The 21,086-nt window shown below is 42.2% G+C and overlaps 2 protein-coding genes across 2 annotated transcripts in view; both read left to right on the forward strand.

The window, feature by feature from the left end:
• Positions 1 to 7,900, forward strand: part of LOC139383395 (disks large-associated protein 2-like) — a 45,243-nt gene extending 37,343 nt beyond the window's left edge. The window contains exons 7-12 of the mRNA XM_071127929.1: positions 419 to 804; positions 3,834 to 3,919; positions 4,090 to 4,532; positions 4,643 to 4,734; positions 7,153 to 7,308; positions 7,694 to 7,900. Coding sequence (XP_070984030.1) covers positions 419 to 804; positions 3,834 to 3,919; positions 4,090 to 4,532; positions 4,643 to 4,734; positions 7,153 to 7,308; positions 7,694 to 7,900 — 1,370 coding nt within the window. The remainder of the gene's footprint in view (positions 1 to 418; positions 805 to 3,833; positions 3,920 to 4,089; positions 4,533 to 4,642; positions 4,735 to 7,152; positions 7,309 to 7,693) is intronic.
• A 6,483-nt stretch (positions 7,901 to 14,383) lies between these two features.
• On the forward strand, positions 14,384 to 20,580 carry LOC139384110 (protein CLN8-like). Its single transcript, XM_071128757.1, has 4 exons — positions 14,384 to 14,458; positions 16,041 to 16,714; positions 17,122 to 18,391; positions 18,548 to 20,580. Exons 2-3 carry the CDS (start codon positions 16,160 to 16,162, stop codon positions 17,434 to 17,436), a joined length of 870 nt encoding a protein of 289 aa, XP_070984858.1. The 5' UTR covers positions 14,384 to 14,458; positions 16,041 to 16,159; the 3' UTR covers positions 17,437 to 18,391; positions 18,548 to 20,580.
• The last annotated feature ends 506 nt before the right edge of the window (positions 20,581 to 21,086 follow it).

The following is a 21,086-nucleotide window of genomic DNA, read 5'->3' on the forward strand; positions in this document are numbered from 1 at the left end:
GTCAAGCAAAGAGGCACTGAGTTTGAAGGTAGGCCTTAAAATACATTCACAGGTGCACCTCCAATTGACTCAAATGATGTCACTTAGCCTATCAGAAGCTTCTAAAGCCCTGACATACTTTTCTGGAATTTTCCAAGCTGTTTAAAGGCACAGTCAACTTAGTGTATGTAAACTTCTGACCCACTGGAATTGTGATACAGTGAATTATAAGAGAAATAATCTCTGTAAACAGTTGTTGGAAAAATGGCTTGTGTCATGCACAAAGTAGATGTCCTAACTGACTTGCCAAAACTATAGTTTGTTAACAAGAAATTTGTGGAGTGGTTGAAAAGCGAGTTTGAATGATTCCAACCTAAGTGTATGTAAACTTCTGACTTCAACTGTGCATTCCTTTTAACTTTGACCTCTTATCTTTCAGTGGTCACGTACACGAACAACTACAAGAAGACGACCCCTCCGCCGGTCCCACCCCGCTCCACCTCAGGCTCCAAGCCCCTCATCTCCGTCACTGCCCAGAGCAGTACAGAGTCCACCCAGGACACGTACCATGAGGGCAGGCACCCTCGAGGGTGGGGGGACGGGCTGGGCCTGAGCCTGGGCAGGGCCCTGTATAACTCCACAGACAGCCTAGACAGTGCCAAGGCCGTGACCATAGCCATGGAGGCAGCTGGGCTGAGGTCTGGGAAGAGGCACCCGTCCACAGACCGTCACAGTCACAGCTCAGTGATGACCTGTGATAAAGCCATCCTGGTGTCCAAGGCTGAGGAGTACCTCAAAACACCACGCTCCTCCATAGGGATACAGGTGAGGGACACAAACACACACACACACACACACACACACACACAGGCCTACACACAGGCCTACACATTGTGCATACACACACCCACACATTCATAAGGTCACACACTCACACATCCCATTCTCCTCTAGGTCTAAAAATGGCACCAATGAGTCATCTTACTGCAATCCATTCATTTGTTTTCAACTCGCTTTACTGAATGAGTCTCTCTCGCCCTCTCTCACTCTATTGTGACCCTGAGAATAAGGGGCTTGATCACACACGCAGTCTGCGGACGTCAGATGTGTCCATGCCCCTGAATAAAACAGACAGACCGGTAGACAGGCATCCCTTCAGACTGCACACAGCCTTTCATCAATAGAGAATATTAGAGTTGTTCTGCTTGTTTGTGGAGACAGGTGAGTCTCAGTCACCCAGAGATGATCAGGCAGCCTATCCTAGGGGATGAATGATGATGATTTTAAGTGGCTGAGCTGAACGTCGTTACGCTCATCGTGGTGGGCCTGAATTATATTGGTTTTCAAATTGGCTCCAGTGATGTGTGTAAAATACAGAAGCATTTTGATTAGAGATGGCTGGCAGTGTGAAGGTCCACGGTTATTGAAACAACCAGAAGGGCTGCATGCAATGCAAAAAATGCATCAAAACTTCCTACAAAGTGTATCTTTAAACTGTGCCACTAGTATTTGGCCAGTGCAGTAAGATCAATCTAAATTCACCTGCATCATCACAAACCTCCTGGGGATATACAGTACAATATAATTAACCTCTGGAAGTGTAGCCTATAGCCTATAATTTGACCTTTCACCCCTTACTTCTGGCAGGACCCCAATTTGAATCCTTAGCCTTTGACCCTTTCTGCACTTTGAGTTTTGACCCCGCTGTGTTTGAGTTTTGGCCCCTCATCTTCTGGGGGCCATTAAAGTGTCCATATTGGGACAGTGTAAGAATGGATCCTGTAGCAGGACTACTCTCACGACCAACCTACCTTCATCTCAGTGAGACTAAGCCATGTCTGAGTAAAATGCTGATGCCTACAGTTTCCAAAGTTTTCACACCTGTGCTGTGTGTGTAGTATATGTGTGTATAGCGTAGTGTGTGTGTGTGTGCAACATGATGTGTGGGTGTTCACCAAACCAGTTTTTTTTTCTGTCTCTGCCAGCACACTTTGAACATTGCCCAGGCTCTCCAAAATATCTCCTCTCCTCATCCATCATAGAGCAGCAGTCTCTCTGAAATGGACTTTGCTTTGTGCCAGAAAGTAACAGAGGTCACCTCAACCAGCAGCAACTCACCGCTGACTTTCTTTCTGGGAGGTGGGGGTCAGAGCACTATCACCCGTTGTGCTGTTTGTACCAGGCTACTCTGCAGCCCACCCACTACGGGGTGGGCTGTATCAGCTGATCATCGCTAGTGTAGGCTAGATGAATGAGCTAGTTAACGAGGCTGTCACACCACTGCCCGGCGGATGTGCATGTGACGAGGAAGAATGCAGCAAGGCACTGCCACGCTTGTGGTGGCAGAAGTGCGGTGGAGGGGACTTTTTTTCAAGATAAATGACTTCATGAGAAATTATGTAGTTTGATAGGCAATTTGTTGCATTTATAGTTGCAAGAAAGAAAATAGACAAAACATTTTAGAAAAAGTATTTAGTAAAAGAAACAACTTTTTTCATAGGAGGGCAAAAGGGCTCTATCTATGCACATGGCTACTAGACATGAACACACAGTCCTCCATTCGTTTCAAACCACTTAAAGCTAAAGAGTTATTAATGTGAGTTTGGAGCCTTTAAGGCTTAAGGCTCTCAGACAGACAGCCGTTCCAAGCTGGCCCTAGTCAGGATTCTGCCTGCGTCGGCTGGAACACTCTGTCAGGGTCAGGCCATTAACTCAGAACTGGGGGAAGGTGTGATCTCTCAGAGGGAAGGAGGATTAAAATGTGGATGAATTGATTTTCAAATTACCCTGCTAATCATATAGTAAATTGTAAAATTAGAAGTCTGCTGTTCTCACACTTGTGTTACTCATCAGAGACACAGCCTGGGAGTGGGCTTCTCAAGGACTAATTCTAGCTACCACACACACCTGCCTCCCAAATATTACTAGTCCATGTAGACTGTAGGTTATACTGTATGTAACTTCAGGATAAAACCTTTATTGACAGTACTTCTAATAAAGGGACAGCCATACAGGATGGTTTTTGTTTGAAATACAGTCAGGTCCATCATTATTGGCAGCTTTGATCAAATGATTTAAAAAAGACTATAAAATAAGTAATACAAACACTGAGCTATATTTCATGCTCCAAAAAAATGTGGAAAATTATATTATTTTATACTAATGCAATTGCTCAATTGGGGTTATTGTCTTGCTGGATGATCCACTTGCGGCCAAGTGTCAGCCTCCTGGCAGAGGGTAACCAGGTGTTTGGCTAAAATGTCACGGTACTTAGTAAAGTTCATGATGCCTTTGACCTTAACAAGGGCCCCAGGACCAGTGGGAGAAAAATAGTCCCATATCATCAGAGATGCCCCACCATATTTTTGTAATGCAGTCTTTTTTTGCTCATCTTTATTAAGGGTGCCAATCATATGGAGAGAGTGGGGTTCAGTTAGAGGATCCGTGCACCCTCAGGACAAACAGGGATCAGTCTCTATCATCCCTGGCCAGCACCATGCACCAATGAACACTAACCAAAATCTGTGTGTCTGTGTCACACACCAAACCCCTGGTGATCACACCTCGGTAACTCCCTAATCAGGTTTTGTAATAGGTTTCTTTTTTTTAAACTACCACCACTGTGTATCTCAACCACGGCAGCTTGTTGTTGGTATAAATCACTGTGCTGAGGGTGTAGACAAACTGGTTGTGTTCGGTTGGGTTCTCTGCCTCCATAAATCACACTGCAGTTATGTTCTGACAGGCCGCTTAGAGTCGAGGAGGTGCAGCACCGGCCCCAAACCAATAACCCCACGGACATCTGGGAGCGGTAATAATGAGAATACTGTTGCTATGTTATTATGCTGCATTAGGTGGAAGCAGCCACCGACTCGGAGTCAGAAAGTAAAGGGTCGAAGGAATACCATTCTGTGGGGATCCAGGTGGAAGCTGACAGACGGTAAAATTACTTTTTTAATAGGTTCCTTTTCCCATTTCTGGATTTGTGCTAATCTTTAACAATGTGTTGTTATTAAAGTCACCAGTCTTTCCTCTTTCTCTACCTGGGTGTGTTTGTTTACAATATCCCTTGATGGCCTAAATATTTGCTTTCCCTAATCTGTGTCTCAGAGGGCAGGGCAGGTTGAAGCGCTCCAACAGTGTAACAGCCTCTGTGCAGGCTGACATGGAGATGGAGGGGTTTCCCACCATGGAGGACAAGGGCCTACAGTTTGGAGGGGGCTTCCTAGGGGGGCACTCTGAGCCCAGCACGCCCACCCAGTATGGGGTGCGCACCGTCCGCACCCAGGGCCTCTTCAGCTACCGGGAGGACTACCGGACCCCTACGGAGCCCCCTTGCACCCAGCAGACCTCCAACGAGACCACCTGGCAGCTAGAGCCCCCCTCCCCCAGGGAGCCAGCAGAGTCGTCGGGCGAGTCGGGCCGGACGTCCCCCGCCTTGCGGAGGGATGGAAGCTGGTTCATGCAGCTGCTCCACGCAGAGACCAAGAGGATGGAGGGATGGTGTAAAGAGATGGAGGCAGAGGCAGAGGAGAACGACCTCTCTGAGGACAGTGAGTGGGATAGGAGTCATCATGTACAGTCAATTAGCAGACTTTTTTCTCCCATAGAGACTCGCAAGACTTTCCTATGACAGATGATCAGTTGAATGTCTGTCTTTCAGTCCTAGGTAAAATCAGGAGTGCGGTGGGCAGTGCTCAGCTCCTTATGTCTCAGAAATTCCAGCAGTTTTACTGGTTGTGTCAGCAGAACCTGGTGAGTAACAAGTCACTGTGTGTGTGTCTGTGTACATGCGGTATGTGAGCGTGTTTGTGAGTGTGTGTTTAAAAAAAAAAACTATTGCGCTACTCTGTGAAAGGAAAGGACACAGTTATATCGGCTGCATTCCTGTATCCACCGGCACGGTTCTCTTGTCTCTTACATAGAATGGCTTAGACCAACAGGTCAGAAGCTTTTAAATGCACCATTGAGTGTGAAAAAATTGATATTTTTTTGTGTTTCTATCTGAGATGTGAACGTCTTGAGGAGAACAATGAGAGACTGTGAATGTACGCGTTCCCAATGATGCACTCACAGCTCTGACTAGAATACTGAGACACCCACCTTTTACATTAAGAACTATTGCCGCAGTCCACTCTCTTCATTCTATCAAAAAACACTCGGAAGGGCTGGAATATCTGGCTGATACTTTCCTTACTTCTAATCTTACCCCTCTTTATTGATATCAGCCAAATATCCAATATTTCAGATTAAGCCTGTCTTTGCTTATGAAAAAAATGTGTTGCTATTTTTTGCCATATACAGCGGAAATTGCTGCATTCAGGAAAGGCTGAAAAGTGCACAGGGATTATTTAGTTTGAACTAGTCTTTTATATATAGTTTTCCTGCTTCTATTTTCCTCACTGTAGGGGAGAGGAGAGCAGTTATTAAAGCTTACCCAAACTGCTGCATCTCTCCATATGACAAAGACAGTTTACAAATAATACTGCATACACTTTCAGAACATGGATTTGAGTCCGTTTGAAGAAGTGGCGTCCGCAAATAAGAGGCTTAAGGAGATGTCTAATTGCGCTTTATCGAGCAGCCCCCCCCCCCCCCCCCTTTTTTTTCTCCTGGATAACATAAGCTGGAGTTGAACAAGCTTTCAAAGACAGACGCAGAGCATAGCAGCAAGTTTTATTGTGGGAGGAGCTACAGGATTAAGTCATACTGACACAGGCAAGGCTTATATTTCCCAGAATCCTTTAATGTGTCAGCCTCATTCACTCCCCCAGTATAAATTGATGCTTTTGTATTTGTTTGCTTATGCTGGATTGTGTGCAGCCTTCTTTTTGAACCCCCAGCAATATTGATGAGATGAGCCCAGCGCTGTCTTCCCGCTACTTCTTTGGGTCTCTGTGTATCTCCCCTGTGAAGTTTCAGACCGAGACGATGAATGAGGTAGATCAGTGATGGGGTGAGATCTCAGCCTGTCACAGCCTCTCCACACTGCTATGAGTCCCCCATCAGGCCTGATCTGGTGCTGTGCATTCAGAATAGTGACTCTGTGCCTCTACACCCCGCCACCCCCCCACACCTCTTTTACCTCTACTCCCAGGCCCCGCCCCGCCCCACCACTCTATACTATAGTGGAAAACTGGATAAACTTACCCTGGGCTAACTGTAATCTAATTATAGTCTCACAACTTATTGAATGACCCTTTAGCAGGTACTTACTGTATGTACTGTAGTATAAGGTATACTACAGCTTTAGGACTTATATAACTACCAAAGATTTACCTGGTATGTATGTACATATACTGTAGGTCTTAGCATCACTTTCTAGTGGCTGTGACCTAAACTATTGCGTTTAGAACTTGTGCAATTACCTTTTACCAATGTACAGCAACTGTATTTCTTAACACTGAGTAAGTACTGCTTACCATTTTTACTTTCTGAGACCTTCCACTATTCATTGTAATTCAGAGTGAACCTGGCCTTTACTTCAGAGCCTATATATTCAGATCTACATCCAGAATGCAGCAGTCTGAAATGCCACCAGACAGTCGGCTGGGATATTGTTGTGCCCTCCAGCCATTCAATATATGAAGCACATAAAGTCACTGAATTAATGGGGGGAGATGGTGACCCGCGACCAATGGCATGCTATGGATCTTATTTCTCAACTCTTAACTTCATAACAGAGTTGGAGGTATTGGTTTAGGCTATAGTCTCGCTAATATTGTCTGTGGGGTCAATAGTGTGACTGATTGTGACTCTAGCCGATGTGATGTGATGAATAAGACTTACTGGCAGTGAAAGAAATGTGAGCCCTCTTCATTTTTCCCATCCTCAGGGGGATTAGAAGGGATTGCTACTTACTGATCACATTTTGTTATGGCTCATTTCAATGGATTGTCCTCCAAGTCCTATAGTCTAACCATGAGATGACGATGGGAATAAGATGCTTGTCTTTTCTGAACTTTGACCTTCTTGCTCCCATGACTTTGCTGGAAACATTTGTTTTATTATTAGAAAAATATACCATAAATCATTGAGGTTTTCCTCTGTTTGAGGTCTGATAAGGACATCTAGTGGGCTTTGGTAGAAGTGCAACAAATAACTCCTGACGCACACTGGGATTTGAGTATTTGTAATTCAGGCACTGATGTGGTCCTTTATAACCCCTTGCAGGACCCCAGTGCCATGCCCCGCCCCACCTCTCAGGACCTGGCTGGATTCTGGGACCTCCTGCAGCTGTCCATCGATGACGTAACCGCCAAGTTTGACGAGCTGCAGCAGATAAAGAACAACGACTGGAGGCCCGTGGAGAAGAGCCCAGAGAAAAGGGTGGGTAGCGCTCAGGTATACAGAAGACAATGTATTATTTTTCTGTTGTCTATGGTGGGTAGTCTCAGTCACAGGGGAGACAGGCATAGAAATAGGATCCTTATATTTCTATGGTCACAGATTCAGCTACATTATTAAACCCAGATGTGAGATTACTTAGAGCCACGTAGTAGTGCTGTAGAGTGGTGCTGTTCTGTACGTGAGGACAAATGCTTAGTGAAGCATCACTGGATGTCATTGACATTGTGTTTAACTATGCCGATGTATTTCCAACCACTCAAATGGCTGATATGTCAACTACTGCCTATACAAGTTGAGTTCTAGAATAGATTTCGATGCGGACAGGATTTTGGTCGAGTTCGTCTCTCTTTCTTCCTGTGTCCAGTTACCACCTGTCGCACCAAAGAAGTCCATGATCGGGAAGAGAGGCGTGACACGGGAGAAGTCTCTTGACCTTCCAGACCGCCACCGCCTGGAAGCACGCAGGAGGCTGATGCAGGCCAAGCGGGCGGCTTCCTTCCGTCAGAACTCGGTGTCAGAGAGAGCAGACAGCATCGAGATCTACATCCCTGAGGCCCAGACTCGCCTTTGAGAGGACTGGGACAGGGGTCAAGGGTGAGGGGCGTCTCCCCCCTCAGACTACCCCTCAACTAGACTCTCCTTTAACTAGCCTTTTTTCTAGACTATCTACTGTACACTTCCCTCCTTTATCTGTCTCCTCATGACTTCACTATCATCACCTTCGGAGTTCATCTCCACTCCAGGCCTCACTGAGTAGGATATCACAAAACTCCTCTTCCATCAACAGATATGTATTAGTGGATATACACTGAGTATACTAAACATCAGGAACACCCCCCCCTGCCGCTTTTTCCCTCAGAACAGCCTCAATTCGTCGGGACATGGACTCTACAAGGTGTCAAAGTGTTCCACAGGGATGCTGGCCCATGTTGACTCCAATGCTTCTCACAGTTGGCTGGATGCCCTTTGGGTGGTGGGCCATTCTTGATACACACAGGAAGCTGTTGAGCGTGAAATACCCAGCAGCGTTGCAGTTGTTGACATAAACCGGTGTGCCTGGCACTTACTACCATACTCCGTTCAAAGGCACTTAAATATTTTGTCTTGCACACTCACCCTCTGAATGGCACGCATACACAATCATGTCTCTAAAGCTTAAAAATCCTTCTTTAGAATCCTGTCTCCTCCCCTACATCTAAACTGATTTGAAGTAGATTTTACAAGTGACATCAATTGGGGCTCATAGCTTTCACCTGGACTCACCTGGTCAGTCTATGTCATGGAAAGGGCATGTTTTGTATACTCAGTGTATATCTAAGAATTGGTTCATCATTGGTTCATCTTCTCCTTGGTTTTCCCAGGAAAAAAGTTTTTTGTTAGTGGAATAGTGTTACATGACAGAATAGCCAACCCCCAAAACTCTCATTAAATTATTCTGGAAGGGTATGTATGTATATTTCAACATTTGCAAAGTGCAATTAAAAAATGTAGCTTTGAAACCTACCAGCAACCGGAGAGAATACAAACCCAGTTACGAATTGATGACCCCATGATGAGTCCAACTCTTGGTGGAAACCCCTACAATTATCCTACTGTTGTTTCCAATTGTGTTCACAAGATAACAATCACAAAATGATTCAAGTGAACCTATTTGAAAGTTTGAAATACCTCAACTGTACATGCCGCACTGTAGCTTCTGACCAAGAGGCAGGTGGGTCATCCCTTCTGAAATGTTTGTTTTATGCACTCACAGTAAGCTCTGGTTATGTTAAAGTCGTCAAAGTTGGAAAATTCAGCTTTCTACACAGTCAGGTAAAGGTCAAGGGTCATGGTAAGAAATGTGATTTAAAAATGTCTAAATCATTCTCATTACCTTTCTCCATTCCACACTATACTCTACATTTTCCTATACTATTGACATTTCACATGCAATGACATTTACTTGAAGCAGACAACATGTAATACTTTTTTTTCAGAAAAATATTTTACATAATTTCATTGCAGTGGAAAAAATGCTATGGAAGGTTTGCGTAGCTCTTTAAATCAAATATACGGAAAATAATGCACTTTTGCACTTATCATTCTCTGTATTTCCAAGGGAAATGTACAAACAAAGTTCACAACAGTATTGTTGTATTTGAATTGTAAGAGAGGAAATTAATATTCTTAATCACGTGGTTGATTTTTCACCTCAATCTCTCCATGCCTTCCTACATATCGTGTTGTATTAAAGTAGTGCTGTCATTTCTGCAAACATCTAGCCCGTCTCCTACCCTTGCTGCCAACCCAGGAATAACAGTGTCTGTTCAAACAACACATAAGTTACATTGTTTCATTGATTAGAACGCAGCTTGCACAATCTTGGAGAACGTTTCTATTGTCGATTACCTACCAGACAAGTGCAGTGTGTGAAAAGTATTTGTACCTTTTCTAGGAACCGCTACAAGGTAATACTGTGAAACAGTCCCAGAGGGAAGAGGTATGAAGGAAGAAACCTCTCCAGGATTTGATTTAGTGACTAATGCTTTTTGATACCGGCTGATAACAAAGACATGAAAAATGTGACGTTGTAGAGATGGACTTGTTCTCTCGTGAGTGGATAGCACTGCAGGGAATATGAGTCATTGGAACACTGGGGTTATTTTCCCCTCACACAGCTCAGACATGCACTCCAGAGGCCTACTGTGATGTAGAAGTGGAGGGGACTGTATAGTGCCTGGGTCACAGTAACACAGTGAATGGTAGTGACCAGGGTTTGGATCAGTTCCCGTAAGAGGCTAGAGGAGGCCTGAAAAGGCCTGGGACTAGAGTTGTTGGGGTGAGGGATGAGGTGTGTTAATTTGAGGGGCACTTCTCTTCTCTGCTGAATCTGACTAATACTGTGCACTGTAGTGGAGTATAAACTTGATTACCCCTCGTGATGACAGGCTATCACATACTTGACAAACCTTGAAACCCCTCTGCTGTTGTAGGATATGTTAAAAGGTGATATTACACTGATAGCCACGAGGCTAGTCGGCATCAGCATTGCCAATCCTATTGTAGCTGAGTTATCTAATGTTATCTAAGACTGCAGACATCAGGACAGGCTGATTCTGCTGCAGACTGGTGTCTATTTATACTAATAGACTGGAATGGATTTTATAGGTTATATTTTGGGGTAATGAGCCAAGTCACTGGTGCTACTTTTTGCTCAATCGATCCAGTACTGGGTAAACAATCAATGCAACACTTACAGTAGCACTCTCATCTAATTGATACGGCTCTAAACTATCTATTTTTGGGACTGAGAAAATGATGATTGTTTATTTTTGCTAGTAGGCTGCCTACGCCTGGCTTCTATTGTAACTGGTGCAGAGAGAAAGAGACTTGTCTTGCTGCAGTCAGAGCACTGTACCTTTCAGCGGTCTGGAGTCACTTTGTGTCCTGTTTGTGTTGAAGGAACAGTCTTGTTGTGGCACTTTGTTGACAGCTTCAGGAACAGTGTGACTGGAAGGTCACCGTGCCTCCGAGTCCACTCGCCAATCGCGCCGCAGAGACAGGACCCCACTGTCACCTTCTCAGTGGCCCAACAGTCACTATGTGTCATCTGTATGTCATCCTTACATTGCTAGAAGATACTGTTTTGATAGCCTTGTCCTGGGGGTCAGTTCAATTATAGATGTTTGGAAACGACATAAACAAGGCACATTTTAGAGGACATTTTGAAATGTTTTGCAGCATATTACAGTTGCTTGCAGGATACAGAAAATAGTTGCATTTTCTTTTGATCATTTTAATCTTTACCTCATATTTTATAAAAATGATTTATGTCTTCCATGGCTTCATTTTGTATCATGACTAGTTAGCGTGGATAAAACGAGTGTGAGTGTAGAAACATTCCCTTCCCCGGGGAGTGAAGATCTGGCTGCTGTCTGCATACATCTATCTCAGTGATGTCATTTTGTTGGAGGGAGGGAACCAACCTAGCCAAAATGACAGGGTATAGTAGCTGTAGTGCACCGTTATCTGTCGTGCAGGAAGCCAGGATCTGTGTTGGCAGGTTAGCGATGTTCCCCTGCTGTTCCTACTTCCTACAGTTTTACACAGACAGACGCGCAGCAGTGGCAGAGAAAGACTCACACTGACACATGCTGACTTAGGGGAGGCTGGAATCTCTGCTTTGAGGTGTATTTGGTGTTGTTCCATGCTGCAGTAGTTCTGTAGGTGGATGGAGATGGTAGCTGTGATGGAGGTTGTGATGGGTTTTTCTCATATACCCTAGTGTGCTGGTTACAGAATGGGGGCTTAATTAAGTGTCATCCTTTTGAGGTCCTTGGAAAGATCTACCAGACTGCCTCAAAGGCCCTTGAAAGCAAAAGTGCTGATGGTTGTACTGTATTGCCTCTACTGCTGAGGATAACATGGTAAATCACAGCAGTATGTGGGTTACATAGATCTGGTTCGTCTCTATATCAGCCCTGGCATCCCTGGAGGATACACTCTGATATCCTCGCTGCTTCTTTTACTGTGTGTCATTGAAATGACAGAGGTGTGTGTGTGTGTGTGTGTGTGTGTGTGTGTGTGTGTGTGTGTGTGTGTGTGTGTGTGTGTGTGTGTGTGTGTGTGTGTGTGTGTGTGTGTGTGTGTGTGTGTGTGTATTTATATGCAAATTCGTCAGGGTTGGTGTGCTTGCGTGTGTGCAAGCAAGCAAGCATGTGAGTTTGCTTCTATGAGTGTGTGCCAAATATTTTAAATTCTCTTCTCTTCCTCTCTTGTTTGCCTTAGTGAGACAGCTGTCCACTACTTTGGCTCATATTTCAGACGTATTGTCTCCTCTACAGTACCATTTCCAATTGGATTCCATCCAGATAACCCTAAATGCTCATAGCAGCATTATGAATGGTGACATGATGGCCTAGGGAATGGCAAGTAGCCCAGGTAGTGAGCCAGCAACTCTGATTGAAAGTTCAGATTCAATCTATACAGCATGGCTTTAGCAGCATATTCATGCATAGCTTAGCTCCTTTTTTTCAATGCTTTTATGTCTGTGTGATGAATATTTGAAAGGTCGAGGGGAAATTAAAAAGTGGAATACACAATTTTACATAGAGGATCGGAGGAGTTTATAGTGGATGTTCAGTATTGAAAAGCAGGATGCTCTTTTTTACTACCCTTCCATTTATGAGAGTAATTCTGTACTCTGCATTTGAATTACTCACTATAATGTTCCATTTGATACATACCAGTGCCATTTATAGAATAACAAATTGTGCTATAAAAATGTATCTATCCTGCCACAGACAACCATCAGTTCTCCACTGTTGGTAAAACTAGATACTTTCAGGATACTCTGCCCTTTCTGAGCCCACCATTACATAACTGTCATCAAAGGGTTGTATTGCTGTTTATCTGCCTGCTTTTGCTGTTCTTCGCTTGTAAGTACAACTCACAGTGCCATTTGAGTCCTTTAGATGGCGCTCAACCTATTTTTTATGTGTAAAAAAAAAAAATGACATGGCGATTTCTAATATTTTTTCCACTTGATTTGTTACCCATGATCTTTTCCATGACCACATATTGTTTCTGTATGTCCTAATGTGTCATGACAGTAACTCTTGCAGAATACACATGGACACCAGAGGGTGTTTGTGTGTCATTTAAAACCAGGCAGTTAATACCAGGCTATAATGTCCATGGGATATTGTGTCAGCTTTTGTGGTTATAGGGGTTTTGTGCGGGGTGTAAAAGGCCAACTAATTGGGCATGAATTGTCTGGAAAATAATGTCACTGGTAGATGTAGTTTGTTTTACTTTTTATTTTGTTTTATTGTCTTCTCATAAAGCCGACTGAAACTGGTACCACAGATAAACATAGTATTTAGTTTAGCTTCATTCTAATGAAGGCAGCAGAAAAATAATGCCATATTCGTTGATTAGGCAAATGTGGAACTGCCAACTTCTGTAGTTCGCCACTCTTCTATCACATGCTGTGATGTTTATTGTTCATTCGCAACAATCACATGTCCCTGTTTCTCCCAAAAATCATGGATTGGGGTCTAGGACAGTTCCTCTTCATCGATGGCCACACTACATGTTTGTTTGTCTATCTGCTTTTAGTAAATATGAAATCTTTTGACTGAACTTTTTCTTGAATATATTGACATTGTAGAGAACCATCAAGATAGACTTTTACACCACTTCCTTGGTCTCGGAATGTGAAATGACTCAAATTACTAGACAAATTAAAAAGGTAGTTGTTTAGCTAAAACTATTTTCATCTCTTGTATATCATATCTATAGTGAGGATGAATATAATGCCAAATATTCATTATTTGTAAATAAATATATATAAATATATTAATATATAATATATGCCTCATTGAAACTGCTTTTATTAATTTTCTGCTTTTATGAATGTTTTGTTATCAATTTGTTCCTTTGTTCTGGTTATTTTTGATAAGCTGTTATGATGGCATGCAAAATACTGATACGGAATGTATAATTTGTTTATTCATTGTCTTTTAGTTAATACTGTTACATTTAGAAATGAATTATTCACCTGTTTATCAAAGATGCATTTATATATGTTTTATATATTATAGTGTTTACTGATTTTCTCACTGTATTTTTTTCTGTTATTTTAAACACATCACTGTAGTTCTGTATTTTACACATTTTTCAGAATTAACTCTTTGAAGATTTTGCCTCTTAAAAGTAGTTTAATCATTGCTGATATCATCTGATGTAAATACTTCTGCAATTAAATTTTTTGATGAAAAACATTTAAAAGTTTGAGGGACTGGGTAGTGTCTCGTTATTTTCTTTTCCTCCCTCCATTTAAACAAGTAGGTACTGCATGCAATGTAATGAACTAATTACTGAACTATATGAAATGATCATGCCGCCTATCATACTGCATATAGAGAGGACAATACCTAGTTAATCATTAAAAAGAGCCTCAAAAACATACAGATGAGATGCCGTCATGTACATTTGGGCCAATAGAAACACGGTATAATGCTTGCCAATAGGAGAGCAGGGAAAATATCACAGGGCGGGATTTCCTCTTGTCAAATTGAATTCATATGATAACTAACCCGCTTCTAAATTTACAGACAGCTCTGTTTGCCAATAATGGACGAATAAGGTAAGTTATTATTAAGATTTTTAAGCCCAAAAAATACGCTTTGCTACAATGTCAATGACTCTGCATATAGTGTTGGCTTGTTAGCCAAAGCATTTAGTTTTAGTTACGTTACATTATGTTCGGTTACATTTGAGAATATAACATGCAATAATGTTGCAACTGAGGTATTGTAAAAACGTGGAGTATTTCCAGAGACCATTTAGTATGATATGTTACAGATTCCAATTTGTTGTGGCTAACGTTAGCTAACTCAAGGTGTTAGGAGTTAGGTAGGTAAAATGGTTAGGGGAAGGGTTAGCTAACATACTAAGTAGTTGTAAAGTAGAATGTAGTTAAAGTTCCTTATCTAAAATGCTAAAGTTGTCTGATGGGATTCAAACACACAACACGTTTAGGTTGCGAGATGTTCCCATACACCCTGACCAACCATCCTTTGGGTTGCTAGACGTTTGTCTTACATGCCCGACCTACCACCCTCCTATAATTGTTGCCTTAAAAGTAACCTATCTTATCTAATCATATCAAACGTAACATGCCATACTAATTTACGTGTCTCGGATTTACATTTGGCTGTGTTACGTTCATGGGACTCCCGAGTAGTACAGCGGTCTAAGGCACTGCATCTCAGTGCTAGAGGCGTCACTACAGACACCCAGCAATTGGCCCAGCAATTGGTTACAGGTTACATTTATGAGACCAGTCTGATCGCAATTGTGCCAGAGTGAAAGAACATCAGTCAACAACATTAACAATGTTACAGATTTTAGTAAAGTGGCCTGTGTTTTTCTTTACTCTGTAACAACGTATCTAACTGATTGAGCTGTTGGTACTGCCTGAAACGAATTCATGCAGAATCGTGGTGATGTTCCTTACAAGCCAGAATGTTGAATAAAATGTTATTTGAACATATTCTACCGGTTGTCTGTGCGGTTTGTCCTTCAACTGCTCAACCTCCCCTAATTCAGAATATACCATTTTCAGTATCATGGCATGCTTGGTTCAATAGCTTTTGAGGAGAGAGAGAACTGAATATCCAGCATAAAACTAATTTGACCATACACCTACTGGCTCTCTAAACAGTTTGGTTAACAATACTTTCCTGTAGATATTTTGTCTCAAATTTCCAGCAGCTGAAGGACAAACCGCTTCAGTAAATGTAAATGTAATTTTATTAAACATTCTGGCTTGTAAGGAACATTTACACAATTTTGCAGGCATTAGTTTCAGGCTGTATATACCAATTAATTGTGAATTACAGCCTGATTAATCAGACTAGGTTGTTAAACTCAATTGACACATGGTCAGACGAATTGCCTCAGATAAACAGGCGCCTGGTATCTTATGTTATCGTCTGTCAAACGAAAGATGTGAAATCAGTCACTTCTCCATTCTTGTGCCTCTGTGTCATTTCAAGCATAGCCATAAGTTAACATACCAAAATCACCTTATCTTGGGTCAATAACTGATGTTTTTGGTTGGGTATAGAAAGTTCTGTTCAAAGGTCTTATCTAGCACATTTTGACATGTCATAACTATTTTATGAACATTGACCATTGTGTGTTGGCTTTAATTTATTTTGCAGGATGGTTTATAACTAACCCATGGGACACCTTCAGTGATTACTGGTTACTCAACTCTGTGAGAACTCCGCGGGTGTAAGAGCAACAGACATTATCCACCATCCCACCCACACAAATCAACATGACCTTCCAGCAGGCCAACCCTTTGCCGGCATTCAAGAGCCCCGCTGACCTCAGTCCGGACTACTTCTCTTGGGTCCTTCGCCTCCAGATCATCAGCCTGGGCTTTGCCTTCTACACTGCCATTTTCTTCCTCTCCCACCTGGTGTCCACAGCCCTCTCCCAGACCTACCACTCTCTGCTGGCCAAGGAGAAGGTGTTCTGGAACCTGGCGGTCACACGGGCCGTATTCGGCCTCCAGAGCACGGTGGCAGGCTTACGAGCGCTAACCGAAGACTCTGCCTTGTCAAGGGACAGGATAAGAGGTCAGGAGGACTGGTCGTGGTTCACCGTGCTCACCGCCACGGGCTTCTTCCTGTTTGAGAATGTGGCGCTGCATCTCTCCAGTGTGGTGTTCAAGTCCTTCGACCTCGCTCTGGCTACCCACCATTTCTTTGCCCTGTCGGGGTTCACTGGGGCTGTGGTCTGGGACTCACTAGGGCATTACCTGCCAATGGTCACTCTGCTGCTGGAGATGAGCACGCCTTTCACCTGCATCTCCTGGATGTTACTAAAGGTAGAGTGTTTGTCTTTCATGTGTCTTTCATCATATACAGCAAAATGTTGTTGTTTGACTCCATTTGTGAAGCTGTACTGAAAGTTTTTTTTACACAGTTGTTTTGTTGGTGGGCTAGACATAGAATGCACAGAGATTTCGATTCCTCTTTTCTGTTTACGTACTCAACACAGACCTTGCCATGATACGGAGCAGTGATAAATAAAGGTGGCCATTCTGAGAAAGGGGAACTTCTAGGCAAAAATGGACCCAAATCACATGAGAATTCCACTTTTGTTTTATTGTCCAAGATGTTATATGCAATCCATACATTGTTATAGATATCCCCAAACACTGTGGCAGTCTTTATCCCCTACCCAATCAGTAAATTTCCTTATCTAAGTATCCCTCTCTTCTCTCCCGTCTAGGCGGGCTGGGCAAGGACCCTCTTCTGGAAGGCCAACCAGTGGGTGATGATCCACATGTTCCACTGCCGCATGGTGCTTACCTATTACATGTGGTGGGTGAGCTGTAGTCACTGGGGGGAGATGAACATGTACGTGGCTCTGCCCCAGCGAGTCCTCTTCTACACTGGCCTGGCCCTGCTCACAGTGCTTATCAACCCCATCTGGACACACAAGAAGACCATGCAGCTCCTCAACCCTGTCGACTGGAACTTCAGCAACAAGCCATTGCCCAACGGCCCCAGTGGAGAACGGGAAGAGAAACCTCATGAGAGCTAAACTGAGCCAAGGACTGTGATCCTGTTTTGTACAGTTATCTTTCTTCTACTATGCTTGTAAAGGAGAGGAAGTGTGATTCAAAGTGAGAAATAGTCTAACTCTGGCTTTTAAGTTTGTAATGGAGAGGAAAGGCCATTTTAAATACTATTTTCTTATTAACTCTGGCTTTTAGTGTTTGAAGTATTTCAAGTTTAACTGAACTGTGTTTTTAAGGTTCTCAGTATAGGTCTGTTGTCTCTACAAGACGTGGGTGAAAGGGCCTTTGACGACAAGAAATGTCATAGGTGAACTTAGTTTTATAGTAGAAAAGTGTTGGCCTGACCCGTATGCCGTTGGTTATTCACCGGTTTTGATAGTATTGCTTTATTGAGTGGGAGTGCAGATGAACAGAGAGAAAGGCATATTATTGTTCTGTCTACTCAGTTCAGCTTTCAGCAGAAAGGTGTGAATGTACTAGTTAACCTCTCTGGATGGGGTGTTGGCTTGTTTGAAGTTCCCTGATGCGCCAGTGGTCTTTGCACTTACTGGTAAAGTGTGTGTGTGGTCACTCAAACACTATGTGCTGAGCAAAGACCAGTCCATGAGGCAGCAGATTTACTCGCTGAGAACAAACTCAGTGACAGACTGGGACTGGGTCACGATTTGGCAGATGAGGAAAGTCTTACAGCTCTCGAACGTCCTTGGAAGGCAAGCAACTTCTTTCTGTATCGTAAAAAATGCTCTCTGACTTGCTTCAGAGTGGACTGTAATGTGTGCTGGTAGTGTTGTGTGCTCTGGTTGAATCTTTATCAATTCATCTAATTTAATCTTGAGAAAATGGTTCCTGTATTCTGTGGATGTCTGAGTCATATCTTTGATAGTGGGGTTGACTTAATAGTATAGACTCCTTGTAGACTCTCTAAACGTGTGACAGTGGATGCTAAGAGAGCTGTGAGAAGCAGTGTTGTTTTCAGCGGTGGTCACCAAAGGGAGTGGATAGACTCCTAGGCAGGGTAGCCTAGTGGTTAGTGTTGGACTAGTAACCGGAAGGTTGCAAGTTCAAATCCCCGCGCTGACAAGGTACAAATCTGTCGTTCTGCCCCTGAACAGGCAGTTGACCCACTGTTCCTAGGCTGTCATTGAAAATAAGAATATGTTCTTAACTGACTTGCCTAGTTAAATAAAGGTTAAAAAAATATATATATATAAAACAAGCACCACGGTGCAGGCCAAATGGATGGTGATATCTTCCTTTTGTTACTTATCAACTCTCTCTACCGCTGAGCTGTTGGAAAATGAAGTTGGGGGTTAATTCTTTGAGTAATCTCTCCTTTGTTTGCTATCTCCTAGACCTTCTATAAACCTGCAATTTAAATCCAGTTCATTCAAGATTCACGTGAGATGAAGTGTGTGAGTTTGAACCCTTAACCTGGTTGTTTGTGGACAGATGCATTTCAGTCCTGTAGTCTAGCATGGAGCTTTTGGAAACTACTCATCCACATTGACCTACATCCAGACTGCCATACTGTACTTCACAAATCATCTCTTGACTTGAGAGGTGTGGAAAATAAAATAAGAATATATCAATGGTACAAACAACTTATGACACCAAGGCATTACACCGGTGTGCATCACGGTGATGTCATTATAAATTTTGAATAGCTCCCCATGTGTTTATGCTAGAGACTTACCATTTCTTGCAGTGGCTGCAGCTCAATCCCCTCTTTCTTCTGATTTATAAAGCTTGCGCCCATTCCATAATATGGGGTTTGTGGAAGTGGTATTTCTCTACGCAAAGGATCCAGACAAGAAAATAGTCACGGAATCATCTGTAAAACCCGAACTGTTTGAGCTACAAACTAAAAAGTCACCCCATGGAAAGATGAGACTTTCATGAACACGATGGTGTCATATGTTTTGCCCTTTGTCACACGCTTCAGGAGAGTCGTCTGAAGGTAACCCTGGACCGGCCTGTTAAAATGGGTTAAAATTGTCTTTATTTTTTCACTAATAAAGTGACCAAACTTGGGTCAAATTTTTTATGTCTCAGATATAGGAAAAATACTTCAAAACCTTAGTCCTTTTGACTGTGTTTTGTGATGTACAAATGTGTTATTCAATGTGTTTTTTTATGGGCTAAAGCAGTAAAGGCCAAATTCAATGTTTTAATTAAATAATTTATATATACAGTATTTATACCTACAGGGGTCCTAAAATTCAAAATCAAATGGTTAAATGATACATTTTATGGTCATCTTTTAAAACAATTCCATATGTGAGCTTAGTAGATATTGCGATCTAAGGGCTCAGACCCACACTGGTTAAATACACTTTCATTCTCATCTAGATGCTCTTTAGGAAATGGTTAGGTTCAATCTGCTTTGCATCATAGGTTCATGTTATGTCTAATTCTGTTCAAATGTATTTCATTAGACATTTTCACACTCTGTATTACATTAGTCATATATCCTAGAACTCTGCTGGTGTTGGTTAGAAAGGATAGGGTATTACAAGTAATTCACATGGGAAAACCTCAACATTCATTACAGTATTTTCATAGTCTTAGGTAATGAGTTTGTAGTTGATTCTTTAGGGTTAAGTGGTTAGAGATGAAAAGGGGGAACAGGCATCATCTCTTGTTTAGCTTGCTTTTATTTTTTTATTACAATAGATTATTGAATTCAAATAGATGCAAGACTGAAGGCCTTCATAGCCATAATTAACCTAAACTCTATATTTTTAAAATATTTTTTGAATTCGGGTTTTATTATTAATCTTATGAAGTAAGTCTTGTTTAGTCGACATGTTTGCCTGGCATTAAGAATATAGCAATACAATAAAGAAAATGTACACAGCTTTATTTTAGTTGGTTGATGCCAGCTTTAACCAAATACAATGGAGTTATTTATGGGTTCCAAACTTGATTATTTGTATTTCCAGTGGGAATTTTGTAATTCTTTCTTTAAATGTTTTCTACTACGATACAGTCTAATTAGTTCTGAGCTTGTATATTAACAGTGTTGGATTTGCCATTCATTTCTACGATTGTCTGTCAGTATGAAGTTGTGTGATGGATGCTCACACGTTGATAGTGTCATTTTCTCAGACTACCATTCAAATCTGTTCACTTTAACATGAGCTGTCAATAAAAACGTTAACATCCTCTTTGTATTGTCTAGTCTATATTTTTGGGGAAATGCATGTTTGTTCTTTATTAGAAACGTTTTTATGGGGAATGAGTTACTGCTGTGTGCTCAATATATTCAAAGCAATATATTATTTATCCACTAGATGGCATGATAGGATTGGATGTACCGTCTGGACGCTCAATTTCTCAATGCTGGATGGACAATGGAAACTGCTGCACTTACTTTCTGGTGCTTTTCAGATGTGTGGGGAAACTTTGAGTCTATGACTTTATATATTACAGATTTGGAATATCACATTTTTGTCTAGAATAGATGGACATCTGCCTGGAGTTAGTAACGTTTTGGGAATTGTTTACTGTTGATTTATTTACAGCCAGAATAAATACTTTTCACTTCAACGCAATATTGACCCAACTCACCACAGACCAATGGAACTCACTCATATGTGCCGAAATAAACAAACGAGTGTGTAGTAGGCTAGTTACTTCAACTTCAAATTTGACGTGGCAAAGTCAGATTATG

This window comes from Oncorhynchus clarkii, chromosome 25 (genome assembly GCF_045791955.1).
Source record: "Oncorhynchus clarkii lewisi isolate Uvic-CL-2024 chromosome 25, UVic_Ocla_1.0, whole genome shotgun sequence".
Taxonomy (NCBI): Eukaryota; Metazoa; Chordata; class Actinopteri; order Salmoniformes; family Salmonidae; genus Oncorhynchus; species Oncorhynchus clarkii.

What these genes read in the sequence shown, in the direction of transcription:
- LOC139384110 (XM_071128757.1), top strand. Translation starts at nt 16,160, where the DNA reads ATGACCTTCCAGCAGGCCAACCCTTTGCCGGCATTCAAGAGCCCCGCT. An exon ending in TCTCCTGGATGTTACTAAAG is followed by an intron (nt 16,715 to 17,121) that starts GTAGAGTGTTTG and finishes TCTCCCGTCTAG; the next exon opens with GCGGGCTGGGCAAGGACCCT.